This window comes from Austrofundulus limnaeus, unplaced genomic scaffold, assembly GCF_001266775.1.
Source record: "Austrofundulus limnaeus strain Quisiro unplaced genomic scaffold, Austrofundulus_limnaeus-1.0 Scaffold72, whole genome shotgun sequence".
NCBI lineage: Eukaryota > Metazoa > Chordata > Actinopteri > Cyprinodontiformes > Rivulidae > Austrofundulus > Austrofundulus limnaeus.
In genome coordinates, this window is record NW_013952474.1 from 1,333,270 (window position 1) to 1,347,724 (window position 14,455).

Genomic DNA, 14,455 nt, shown 5'->3' on the forward strand with positions numbered 1-14,455 from the left:
GTGTGTGTGTGTGTGTGTGTGTGTGTGTGTGTGTGTGTGTGTGTGTGTGTGTGTGTGTGTGTGTGTGTGTGTGTCGGCCATTTAAAGGCTCTCCTTGTGGTACTTTGTGCCCTCCAACATCCTCCCAGTCTCCTCTGCTCCAAGCTGAACTTTGTTCCCATCAGAAGCTGCAGCAGCAGCAACAAGTCAGCTCAGCTTTCAGTGCAGGTCTGGAAGAAGGAAAAAGAGTAAAGAACAGGAGACACAGCAGTTTCTCTGTCTCCGTCACCTCACCTGTCATTTCCCCTGATCTCAACTTCTTTCAGTTTGTTGAAGGAGCACATTCACCTCTCAACCACTGAGGGTCTCTGTTTACATCCCAGTTTGCACAAAACAAACAATACTGAAGGAGCAGAAGATAAACACAAATCACATTAATCWCCTCAGCTTTGATATTTTAAAAACTTTACCCTGCTCGCTCTCTTCGGCTGTTATTGCCCCTCAGTCATCRGCAGGTGTTGAAACAATGTTTCTAYGACACAATCAGCAACGAGAACGTGATAAAGCTGATGAAAATATTAAAAAGTATTTTTGTTTCTGGGCAAGAAAATAATAGTGTGTAAATATTTCACTGGTGAATAAGCCATATGAGTATATCACAAAGAGCCAGAGTATTTAACCCCTAAAACAAGCTCAGTATGACATAAGCGTCTAACACTACTAAACAAGGTTAAACTCTCTCCTGCCTCCARTCAGCTGGTTTTACCACTTTGAGTAAAATGTTTTGTTTTTTTGTCCTGTATAAATGACCTCTGCAAAAACAGAAAAAAGTTTTGTTTAAAATATATATTTCCTTTTATGAATCTAAAGTCAAAAATGCATCAGCTTCCTTCTGTCATTTCATCTGTGAGWGATATGTGTTACATCTACTCTGCAGGCTTTTAATTTGAAATCATGCAGAAACTCAAAGCTTTTCTGTGTAAGGAGTCACAGTCTTTCCTTTAAACCAGTGTTTCCCAAAGTTGGGGTCGGGACCCAAAGTGGGGTCCCGAAACATCAAGGTGGGGTCCTGAAAAGATTTTCTGAATTAATTACATTTTTGCCTTAGTTGGTACAGAGTGAAGTTAGTATATTTAAAATGGATAAATGTAGTATAAAAATGTTGTTACCATGCCCATGTTTTGTTGACCTGATACAAATGTTTATCATCCAAAAATAACTGGGGGCACAGGTCTCTTCTACTGTTATTTTGTGGGTCAAAAGCTGAAAAGTTTGGGAACCACTGCACTTTGGTTCCCARAGTTGRGCTTGGGACCCAATTATGGGTCATGAAGCACCTTGGATAATCTCCAGAAATCARTTTAAAGGRTAATAAAATAATWGCTGWTGTAATATTTTCCCTATAATTATTACGAAAAACACAAAATAAGTAAAAATAAGTATTTATATTTGTGTATACATGGTTTAGATTGTCAAACAGCCTGTGTTTTTAGGGTTATTAACAAAGTTTGTGTACTCAGACCAGTAATATTTGGGGTCACAAGTTTTTGCCATGGATATTTTGTGGGTCAGAAGACAAAAAGTTTGGGAACCACTGCTTTAAACCACCTGTGACTGGAGGGTTTGAGCCCCATCAGTGCAGCAGGGGTCCAGTCCAGTGACCTCAGCATTCAGGATTTGATTTAAAGCGGGGGTGGGGGGGTGCCTGAACTTTTTTTTATTACCAACTTATCAGGATACCTTTGAAGATTGTAGTTTGCCAAGATCTAATTGTCTAGTTTCARTATGAAATCATTAAAATCCTAATCCCAGGTAAACTGGATTATYAGATTGTCACCTCCCCATTTAAAACAATGAAGAAAACTGAAAAACAACAACAACAACAAAAAAAAAACAATTTCCTAACCTAAACTCTTGACAAAAAAAAGAGCAGAAAACTGACGATAAACAAAAAATGTCTACTTTTCATTCCTCCTGCATTTAGTGGCTCAATATTTACAAACAATTCTTTAGATTAGAGATGAACCAGTTCTAGTTTTCTGGGCAAACACTGATTTTCTCTTTCAATGAACTAACCTGTGTAAACTCTTGCATTCAAGATTATCTGCTGTCTTCAAACAGATACATTCTCCATAAACAAACAAACAAAATATAAACTTCTACACTGTTGCAAACTCATCAGTAAGAAAAAAAATGCTATTAACTGTTCTAAAAGTCCCTAGATGATTTGCATATTTGGTCATTTCAGTGAAATCCTGATCCAGGATGCAGAAGAAATAAATTATGTTGGAGAGAAACTGAGGGAAAACACTAAATGTTTAGAACTGCAACTGAACTTAATAAAATTATGACTAATAATTTGCCTAAAACCACATACCTTTAATTTTTTTACTGTTTTGTTTCATATATAAAAATAATATCCTGCAGTTGGAAATTATAGGAACACTTTAATTTACATCTGTGCATTTTTACTCCAATGTGGTTYAAGTTTGTCTATTTGTAAATGGTTCAAAATGTGTCCAAATACTACATACTATAATAAGTAGTCCAAAATGAGTACAAATACCACATATTAAGTGGTCCAAAGAGTCACTCATAATGACAAAAAATACCACATACTGATGGTAATACTTACTATGGACGACCTATGTGGTATTTTTTGTCATAATTGGAGGACTTTCTTAATATCATGTGGTATGTGGCATCCCTGAAATTCTCCTCTGCAGGACAATAAAGTCTGTTTCTATTCTATTGTTTGGGACTGTGTGGGGATTTCAGGATCTCTGGGTCAGAGTATTTTGTTGAAGAAAATGATAACTCAGAGCTGGAAGCCTCTTAATGACACAAAGGCTTTGTTCACTGGCTGAAATTATTCATGGACATTACATATCTGGAACTGCGATCAGCAAGGATTAATGGTGCAGCTTCAGATACCACTGAATCTTTAACAGGCTAAATAAATTAACTTAAGAGACTTCTTTGAGCAGCACTGTGTTTAAGCAGGACCATCAGGATGGTGGTCCCTGAGGAGCAGCTTCCAAAAAACCTAGACTCAGATGTATACTGAGTACGACCCCTAACCCACACCAKAACCTGAATGGACAGCTAGATCACCTGAATCAAGTGGCGGCTCCTTGTCAGATGAAGACCGCCATGATCCGACACGAYGAGCTCATCCTTCTGTCTTGTGGATCTCAGAGCAGAATTTGTCACGACCGATCAGACTGGAAAATAAGTGGAAGTGAGTTCAACTGGTGAGGATTTGTCTCCCTCTAGTGGTCAAAGGAAACAACAAACAATACATTATGTTACAACAAATTAAATTTTATGTTGGCATAAAATACATTTTATTTGGTTATGTGAGGACGTGGATGAGAGTTCTGGGGAACAGAAGCACAAACACGAATCATGTTTAACATAATTTATATTTATTTTCTTCTGAACAAAATGTTAATAAATGTATTTGTTTTACGTCCAAAAAAGATCATGACTTGAGGGACGCATTTTTTATAAATAATTTCATCCAAGTCTTTTGTAGAAAAAAAAGAAAGGAAATTAGCAAACTAAAGCATCTCTAGTATGACAATATGACAACTTTTATATTTATTTTTTTCTATATTTGAACCCTTTCCGTCTTTTCAAAGCTTCGTCTTTTATATATTTATAGATATATATTTTAAAGACCTCTTTGTGTTGTCCCCTTTTATGCAGTCCTACTCATCAACTCACAACACTGCTTTAGACAACAGAAAAATGTGGCAAAAATCTCAAAGAACAGACGAGAACGAAGGAGGCGAACAGAAAACACGATGAGATTCCAACGGGGGGAGCGGGCAGGTAAGTCGGGACAGAGGTGAGGGGGTAATGTCGGGGCCTTCCACATCCTCTGGACATATTTACAACAGAAAGGACAGGGTGGGGGGTGAGACAGTGGTGGCAAAGGTGAGAGTTTGAGGCGGGGTTCATCTGCATAGATCCACAGGACGCAATCAGCTAAAGAAAGACGAAGACACAGAGCAAAGCGTGGGTTTGCTGCCGTCACGGCTCATAAATAAAAATCACCGGTTAGAGAAAGGAAGGAAGAAAAATGGGAGTTAAATCATGGACCGTGAGGCGAACGGCGGACTGGATGCAGAGCAAATTAAAAMGCGGGTTTGAAGCGGAGGTGAACAGAGGGGAGCCAACGCACTCTTCTCCAAACTCTGTCTTCAGCTCATCATCTGAGCAGAAATAATAAATAACACAAAGCCTCGTTAGGAAGAGTTTACCTACGTTAGCTTTCAGAAACGTGTTAGCTCGTTGGATTGTGTTTTAACTCGAGGCAAATTTGGTTTTCTGTTTCTTAAAGAAATCAAAATAAAAAAGAGGGAGTGATGCAGTAGCAGATGTTTCCTAAAAGAAACAAAAGTAAAGACAAAAACAAACCCAATGAATAAGCCCTTAAAACTCCTCCCACTCCTCGCACACCGACTCTTCGCTGGTCTGTGATGGTTAGAAACTGATCAGCTGGTTGAAGATTGAAGAGTCAGCGGTTTGTTTGATTGATTGATTAACGGGTCACTTTGCACCTAATCGGTGATACTAAAATACATCGTAGTGACAAACCCAGGACTCTTTTTTAAATTATTTATTATCTTATTTTTGTTTTATTGCCAGAATCTGCCTCTTTCAGTTTGTTGGCCTGAGARGTGCTCAAACATCCAGGAGCCTCAGTCATCAAGAAGTTTCCCCAGAGACCAGGAAGGACTGAAGATCCTGTCCTGGATGAACATAAATGGGTCCAAACTGAGTTCAGAGGAAAGGTTATGATGTTTCATGAACTGCTTTAAAGAAGCTTCTACTGAAAATTAGTCAACGCTTTGTGTTGTTGTAGTCAACGCTCAAGTTGTGGTAGTTTTCTTTTTTTTAAGTCGCATTTTATCATCAAGCTCCACCCAAATTTATTCCCTTATCCTCCTGCTGCCCTTGGGTCMAAACAACCCACCAGGCCTTAAAGTGGCATTTCCTTTAAATATAAAAAAAATGGAAGAAAACATCCTAATTTTACCCATTCTTTCACAAAACTGAAAGTTTTTTTTAACTTCTCTCTTATAATGACTTTAAATAATAATAAAAGTTGGTGCCGTTAGCCATTGTAGCTCTGTTTCTATGTGGGCACTTCCTGTTTCTGCACATTCAAATATTTCAAAACTGTCTCAGCTGCATGTTCTTTTTTTTCTTTTTGTAATATGTTACTGATAGTATTTTTTCAAAAACGCACTTGAATTTATCTCAAATATTTGAGATCACAGGTACTTTCAGACAATGGTTAGAGCAGCTTTTACTGAAGATGGTCCAGTACGCAACAAGTTTTAGTACCGGTTCTTTTTTGTAAGTCACATTTTATCATCATGCTCCAACCAATCCTATTTTTATATTTTTATTTTCAGGCCTAAAAATATCAAGTGAAACTAAYGATGAGTTGTTTTTGACACAGAATAAACCGGACGGTGTAAAGAGTGAACAAACACCTACTGATCTGCAATTAAATAAATCAATAAAATGAATAGAAACACACCAAGTAGCCGTCTAGAGACAAAACGTCACTAAAACTAAGTCAGACTGTTTGGACACAAAGACTAAATGTAATTTTAAAGGACTCAAGTAAATCTAAAGCTTTTTTATTATTATTGTTTTAAACTTTTTACTTCCCATGTAAGTTTTGTTGTTTGAGAACCACTGCTTTAAGCAAATAATCTGCAATAATCTAGTGGAAATAAATCACGAGTGAATTTTTRAATTAATGAGGAGCAGCAACTGTTGACAGGTAAACTCATTACTTGTAAATATTTCCTATTAAAACAAAACAAAAAAAAATACCACATTTCATCCTTTTCCCTGAGTTTTGTTTTGTTCTAACTCGTGTTGACCAGCAGGACAATTTCACTTCTGCCTTAAATAGTTGTGGTCTCAAACCTTTTCACTCTATAACTCATTCATTCATCATCTTGACATCATTGAAGCTAAAATTCAAGATATTCCAACTTCAGTCTCCGTTTAAGACTATTAACAATGAGTCTACCAAGTTTTGCTCCTTAAAAATAAAATAAATGKWTTTTTTTTCACTTGRTTGATGAATGAGGCTCCTGATGTTCTGGCTTTTGGCAAACTCTCGTGTCCCTGGGTTGTCCCTTCAGTCTCATGTCCTGACAAATCCCAACCGATGCTTTGCGGCACAGTTAGGACGAGTCATCGCACCTGTCCTGACCTTTGTATGAGGTAAACTGAACGTTTCAGAAACACCAGAACTTCCCGCTTCCTGTCAGAGCGCCGCACCATGACCGAGCTCGAATCCTACCAACGCCCTGAAGTTGTCGCCGCCATTTTTCTTTTCCTTACTACTCCTAACTTAGCTCAGCAGGACGAACAAAGTAGAGGAGAAAGCAAGCCGGTTCTCAGAGCACTTAAGGTCCAAAAAATGCTTAGGCATGTACCGTCGTAGGGGGTGCAAGAAAAGGTCCAGTAAGAAACAAAAACAAAACAAAAACAGAAATACAAGCCAAACATCGGGACACAGAAAAACCACACACGTTTTGTTTTCAGAAAAGCAAGACCCACGACGAGTGATGGACGAGCCGATACCATCGGGCCCTCGAGCAACATCACACAGAACGTACTAAAGAAGACGCCTCTAAGGTGGTGAAGAGTAAGAAGTGGAACACAGTCGATATGTCAAAACATTCTGGCACCTGGAAACAAACAACAACAAAAAAAGTGCAGCAAAAATCTAAAGGTAATGATAAGTTGGCATGCAAACGTCATCAGTGTTTCTATCCGACATGCCACCCATCCAGACTCTGAGAACGAAGGAAGGGAAAGGTGGGACAGGAAGGAGAGGAAGGGACGATATCCTAGAAAACATTTGGATGGGATAGAAACAATGAGCAGGTTTTCAAGTGGCAAGAAGTCAGTCCTTTTAGGGGAGGATCCTCAAACATCTYGGTTGGGTCGATGTTTAGTCCCAGCACCCTCAGCTCCAGTTCAAACCCTCCCACTTCCTGTGATGGATGGTTTTGTTGGCAGCAGATTGTAGTGACATCTCCAGCACAGATGTATCCCAGCAAGCCTCAGCCCTGCTCCGGTGACACCTAATTCTTTGTAAGCTCCAACCTTGGTTTTGAAACCACCCCGCCCAACCCGGTTAACTCCTCGCTTGACGCGCCCTCTTCCGGCGAAAAAATGGCAGCCACGTCCAGCAACGTGGAATTATGAGAGGCTGAAATGATGATGACAGTGTGTAGGAGAACAAGGGCCAGCAGGCAGATCTTCAGTCGCCCACTGCACAGTCTTGGGGCGGCGGCTGAAGTGACTGAGGCCCCCTCGGGTTGGCAGGAAGAAGCAGTCCTTTTGAGTGTGGCGCCTGAGGGGCTGTCCATTTTGGAGTCCCATCGTACGTCGCAGCACTCCGCCTCGCCGTCTGATGGATGATCACCCAGGAGCCCTGAAAAAGAGATCAGACAGCATGAACATGTGGCCTTTTTTCAGCCCTGAGTTCCTACAGATCATGTTTTACTATGTTTATCTGTTATATTGTACCGCATGTTAACATGTGTGGTTCCTAAACTACACCGAATAAAGGTACAAATCAAAACCAGAAGCTAGAAGAGAAACCTGTGAAGCTCCTTGGACTAGAAAGTCAATAGAACATGGCAATCTACGGAGAGTTTAAGTAGCAACAAGGTTCCTGTTCGTGCCCTCTGGACACCTGAGTAATGTGTCTTGATCCAACCGTCTTGTAGCGAGTTGTCCTGCTGCCTGAAGAAGACTCTGCCAACAGTGTCTCCATGGAAATAGTGTGAGTTACCAATGTCCAGCTCTGGGATTTGGTGTGAGGTGGGAAGATCCAGACCAATGGTGACCAGTCATGGTCCTTAAGGGCTACTAATACCTGAAMCATCAGTGTCCAATCCTAGTTCTAGAGGGTCATTATCCTGCATGTTTTTCTTGTTTTTCTGTTCTTCAGCAGGTCTTCCAAGTTCTTCAGAAGCCTGACAATCACATCACTCATTCAGATCAGGTGTGTCAAAGCAAAGAAACATCTAAAGCAAACAGGATGATGGCCCTTGAGAACCAGTATTAGACACCACTGGTTCAGATGTTAATGGCCCTTGAGGACTAGGCTTAGACACTCCTAATTCAGGTATTAGAGGCCTTCGAGTACCAGGATTGGACCCTACTGGGTTAGGTGTTAGTGGCCCTCGAGTACCAGTATTAAACACCACTGGTTCAGGTATTAGTGGCCCTTGAGGACCAGGATTAGACACCCCTAGTTCTGGTATTAGTGGTCCACGTCGACTAGGATTGGGCACCCTCATTCAGGTATTAGTGGTCCTCGAGGACCAGGATTAGACACCCCTAGTTCAGGTATTAGTGGCCTTCGAGGACTAGGATTGGACACCCCTAGTTMAGGTATTAGTGGCCCTCGAGGACTATGATTGGACACCTATATTTCAGGTAGTGGTCCTCAAGGACTAGGATTGGACACCTCTAGTTCAGGTATTAGTGGCCCTCGAGGACTATGATTGGACACCCATAGTTCAGGTAGTGGTCCTCAAGGACTAGGATTGGACACCTTTAGTTCAGGTATTAGTGGCCCTCGAGGACTAGGATTGGGCACCCTCATTCAGGTATTAGTGGTCCTCAGGACCAGGATTGGACACCCCTAGTTCAGGTATTAGTGGCCCTCGAGGACTAGGATTGGACACCCATATTTCAGGTATTAGTGGTCCTCAAGGACTAGGATTGAACACTCCTAGTTCAGGTATTAGTGGCTTTCGAAGACTAGGATTGGACACCCTTAGTTCAGGTATTAGTGGCCCTCGAGGACTAGGATTGGACACCCATATTTCAGGTATTAGTGGTCCTCAAGGACTAGGATTGAACACCCCTAGTTCAGGTATTAGTGGCCTTCAAGTACGAGGATTGGATACCCCTGATTCAGGTATTAGTGTCCCTCGAGTACTAGGATTTGACCCTACTGGTTCAGGTATTAGAATGGCCTTTGAGGACCAGGACTCAACACCACTGATTCATTAACATAATATCAAAACCTTTGCCATGACACCAAACACAATAAGAAGGGATTTTCGGCCACAGAAAATTTGTCAATTTAAAAGGATTATTTTTGAAGACAATGTTTTAATATGTTTGGTGTAAAGGTAGATTAGGAAGATTTTATGCTGTTCAGTTATCAGGCTCATTAGATGGTGTCTGTATGGACTTATTTTTATGCAAACCTCAATTAAAGATCAACATTTTTATGTGTTTTTGCAATCTGAGATCATTCTAGCACAGGTCAAATGTCTTGTACAATTCAACAGAAAAATAAAAATATCTTAGCAGAAACATTAAGAATACCAAACGCTACAGTATACGTTTGCAAACCCTGAAACTAATACTTCATGAGATGCATCTTTCAATTCAAATACAGCTTCTGTCCTGTTGGGAACACACCTCTGACCTAAAAGTTCAACTGTTATTTCATTTAATCAGCTGCAGAAAAGCCGCAGCTAAAAGCTCACATTAAAAGGTGAGAAACCTGCCATTTTTACAACTTTCTTCATGCACTGTACTTCATGAAAGTTAGGAAAATTACCTTGTTCAAGTCAAAAAACCAAAAGTTTCTCTAAGGTTGAGATTTGACCCATGGCTGCCCATCTGTTTTGAGGGTTTCCAAACGTTTCATTGACCTCAGGGTCAAACTCAGCTGGACTGGAAAGAYGGTGAATCATCGCTGGACAAGTTGGTGCCTCTTAAGTTCTATAGGAGATTAAAGGAGCTCTAATCTACTCTGAGGAGATGTGGTAGCTCAATCTATCATTCAAGTTTTACTCCAAAGATAATAATTTGGGTCTTTGTTTTTTGAAACACAACAAAATACTGAGATTTTCATGAGGCGTTGGACCTCAAAACTCACTTTAAAAGTCTCTAATTTCTAAACAAACCCTAAAAGAACTAAAATAAAAATTTGGAATGTTTCGTTTCACTTAAGCATAGCATCTCAACCTAATGAGTTTTGAAACAGCCATTAGTTTGTCTTTCCCAAATTAACCCCAAAACTAACATAAAACAATGCAAAAACCCAAATCCACATAATGAGACGAACAGAAATAAAATTAGAGAAAACAAATATTCACTGCTATTTAAGCATTTTGTTGTTTTAATTTGTAATTCTGTACCTAAAGATACATTAGTTTAGGACTCAGGTCCTTACATTAGACCCGGACTTGTTGCTGTCAGTACAGAACAAACTTTAATAAATCAACACCTCACACTTTCATAAAAACAGGATTAATTTAAAACTGACCACAAATGTAATAATTATCACAATAAAGTAATGATTTCAGTTCATTTGATAATTCAAAGAGACAAGATCATTATCATTGTTACTTTTTATCTAAAATTTATCGACTGTCTTTATAGATGTTGGTGTTAAGTTCAACACATTAGATCAGTGGTTCCAAAAGTTGGAGTCGGGACCTTTCCATGGGTCCTGAAACATCAAGGTAGTGCCAGGCGGYATACCGTTTTGTACCGAATACCGGTTTTTTTTTTTTGTTATGATATTAATTTTTTTGAATACCAGACATTCCAGTTTAAATAGCGGAACGTTTCGTCGCGGCCACCAGTGAACTGTTGTTTCCCGGAGGACATTTTTCCTTGCTGCACCGCTATGTGCATTAGCATGCTAATGTTTGGAGCAGCTTGTTGCAGCCGCGGGCAGCGATTCTGCTGCTTATATTGACTGACGTTTAAAAAAACATCCCGTTTTCGCCATCGCTGAATGTAGTAAACACCTCTTCAGTGACGTGCACAGTTAGATTTAACGCGGTTAGTTAATATGGAGACTTTATGCTGATGGAGACTTAACGTGGTTCTATTGTGAAAAGCCYGCAGGAAGTAGTTCGTAGTGGAGTTGGAATTGACTGGTGTGCAAGGTGAGTCGTGCTGATAAGCTTTAATAAATAACATAAAATAAACCCGAACATAATCTTTTCTTAACCCTCCTCCTTCACGACTGGACCAAAATGCGTGACTACTGTCTCCAACCACCAGTCAGAGAAGAACAGACAGAGGAGGGAAACAACGACACAGACAGAGGTACAGTAAAAGAAAAAAGGTAATAAGCAGGGTTTGTACATTTTATTATCAGCTGAGCTGTGATGAAAAGAAAAATACCGTCAAATAGTGTGAAACCGGTGAAAATGTTGAAAATACCGTGATATAAAATTTTGATCATATCGCCCAGCTCTACATCAAGGTTTTCAGATTCAGAAGAGAATTGCTTTTATTTGTTATTGTACAGAGGACAATGAAATTATGTTTCGGATAAAGCCATCCAAGAGAGACAAAACACAAATTACATACATGGGGWCAGGTGCCCGGGGCCACAGCCATAGAAAGGCACTGCCCTTATCAAAATTACATTTAAAAATGACCACTAACAGTTTGTCTTAATTGTTACAAGAGAGTGAGTTTGGTATACTTAAACATGGAAAATAGCGTTATAATTATTGATACTATACCAACCAACCAAAAACTGTTCAGGGGATCAATCCAGATGTTGTYATTGATACCAACATCCTGCAGATTATTCTCTTGAGTCCCATGCACCCAGTACCAGGGCCAAACAGCATTTTACGATTTCTTTGAACTTCTGTTAACTTAAGATCTGTCAAAGAAATAGAAAATGGAAAATGCTGTTTGCCCCCGCGGACGTGTGGCTCAGGAGGTTGAAGCTCAGAACTCAGCTCATCTTCAGCAACAGAAGTCCATCTGCACCGTTTGTTTTAAACTTTYTACATTCATCATGTCCTGATGCCCGGGACACTAACACGGTGGTACCAAAGTGCTGAATCTGATCCAGACTTGAGTTTGTTTCTACTTTTTAGTCGCATTCTGCACCTGAGTAAAGCAGGAAGCAGCAAAGTGYAAACACTGGACCAAACAATCACAGCAGAGCTTTGATTGGACAACTACTTTAGAACCAATCCACACATGCCAACATGTTAGCATCCATGTTTCCTTCTGTAAACACAGGGACTGTTGGGAGTCTGACAGACTTTAAATTAAAACCTCAACGAAGCTRAAAACATAAGATTTGAGCTGTAAGACCTGCAGGACGAACGTAGCCTGAGACGAGTTTGAAAAATCTGCAACTATTAAATGGGGTGTGATTTGTTCCAGTAATTTTGCATATCAACATTGAGGAAATTGGCACATTTGAACTAMTCACAAGCAGAACAACTTCTAGCTCAGATCCAGATGTTGTAAAGGCACACAACAGGACAAACCACGTGATTTTTAAATAAAAATAAATGCAGAAACAAGTTTAATTGATGCCTTTTTGTTGTTTTTGTAACACCGCAGTTCTTAAACAGGACACTAGATGTCATCAGAACGCCTTCAGAAACAAATGTTTTTCTTGATGGAGACCACCTCCTTATCAGATGAATGAATGAATTCCCTGCATCCTTTATGAAATGATTCCCTCCCTTAGAAATTAGAGTTGTTTTTTTTTTATTTTACTTTTTTTCAGCTAAAGAAGAGAACACAAGGCCGCTCTAACGCCCACACATGCAAACACTACATGCGCTCGAAGGCGGCGGCGGGTAATAACCTGTGCAGATGAAGCTGGGGTTTCCTCCGTGGATCAAGTCGTCGTTGTCGGGCAGGATGAATGGACAGCTCTGCTGGACCTCCAGGCAGTACTGGTGACATGGCATCTTCCTCTGACACGACTGCAGGATGGTGGGGAAATACTGAGCACAGAGCCAGGGCTTGTAGGCCATCTAAGGAGGAGGAAGAGGAGAGAAAATGACATAAATAGATGCAGATCCATGATCCTCTGTAAGACTGGTGGAAGTTCTTTGGCTCTGCTGGGTCTTAGGCCTCTCTGTGTTAATAGTGAATAATTTACTTATTTAAACAAGCATCAAATACAAATGTTTTAATGACCATTTAATTTAAGGAAAGTCAAAGAGGTATCTCTTATGGAAGCTAACACCTTAAACAAACTTCAGCTCGTGTTCGGTGTGGAATCATGTGAGACAGGAAGTGAAAACGAACGCTGTGTCAGGAGACAGATGGCGACATGGAAGCATCAACGCATCGGGATCAGAAAGCTTAGCAAAACTACAATCAGGGCCAAACCAAAGTCTGGAAGTAGCCAGAAATTTAGCTGTTTCTTTCTGAGCCTCCTAGTTGTTCAGCTGCAACATTCCTCAAGCATCCAGCAGAAATATTTCAACCTGTTTGAAACAACCTGGGTTGGTTGAACAGTAATAGTCTGATGTGCTGTGAAGCCAACAAACTCTTATCTTTAAAACCATACTGACACAACTCATTCTTTAGCTTTACAAACATATATTTGTTGAAATACACACACTAATGAAAAGAATAATTCACAGATGAAAAATAATGTTACTGGAAAATTATAGTCTACAGTAATCTAAAAAACAACCACTGATTTAAGTTCAAGCAAAGTCAGGAAATTGGCAAACATTATAAAATCAATATACAATCGTTTCTGTTTCAGTTTGGCACACAAGTCAAGCTGTCATTGGGGAATGGACAAAAACAAACAATCTACAGGTGCCTATAAAAATATTAAGGTGCAACGAGAATTATTATTACAGGTTTATTATGTCAGTACAGATATTTAGTGTTAACTATTACATTTGTTGACTTTTTATGCTAATTCTCAACAGTCTACAGCTAAGCTAGCAGCTAATAGATACATTAACTTATTATAAAAATGCTAAAGTTTAGCAGGTATAATGTTAGCCACTACATGCTTAGTCTAAACAGTCTATAGCTGGACGACCAATTAATGTATACATTTTTTACTATAAAAATGTTAATGTTTAGCTGATATTTAGCAGGTTGTAGAATAATAGTAATCACTATATGCTATTCTCAACAGTCTACAGCCAAGCTAATAGCTTATCTGAGATAAATTTGCTTATCATCCATCCATCCATCCATCCATCCATCCATCCATCCATCCATCCATCCATCCATTCATCATCCATCCATCATCCATCCATCCATCCATACATCTATCCATCCATCCATCCATCCATCCATTCATCCATCCATCCATCCTCTTAACCCCAGGGTTCCTACAGTTTAAGGAAAGTTAAATTTAAGACTTTTTAAGACTTTTTAATGCCAAGTGAAATCAAATTTAAGACCAATTTCAAAACTAACACAAATGACAAAAAATTAAAACTTGGCAGAAACTCATGAATCAAAGTATTTTTGGTTGAATTATTTAAATACTGCTAATAGACCGATTATTTTTTTATCCATATCTAACTGTTATTTTGTCAAATAAAGCTAAAAGAACATTCTTAGCAGTCTAAGAATAGACTGTGCCTGTGATGTAAAATGTTTGTAAGAAATATGAATGCATTTTTGGAAAGACAACATTATC

At 39.4% G+C, this 14,455-nt stretch overlaps 1 protein-coding gene across 1 annotated transcript in view; it reads right to left on the reverse strand.

Moving 5' to 3' along the window:
- Window positions 1–3,385: 3,385 nt before the first annotated feature.
- Window positions 3,386–14,455, reverse strand: part of LOC106519155 (transmembrane protein FAM155A) — a 44,057-nt gene continuing 32,987 nt past the window's right edge. Inside the window, exons 2-3 of the mRNA XM_014010702.1 lie at window positions 12,638–12,809; window positions 3,386–7,459 (exon numbers count right to left, since the gene is read on the reverse strand). Coding sequence (XP_013866156.1) covers window positions 7,107–7,459; window positions 12,638–12,809 — 525 coding nt within the window. The 3' untranslated portion in view covers window positions 3,386–7,106. The remainder of the gene's footprint in view (window positions 7,460–12,637; window positions 12,810–14,455) is intronic.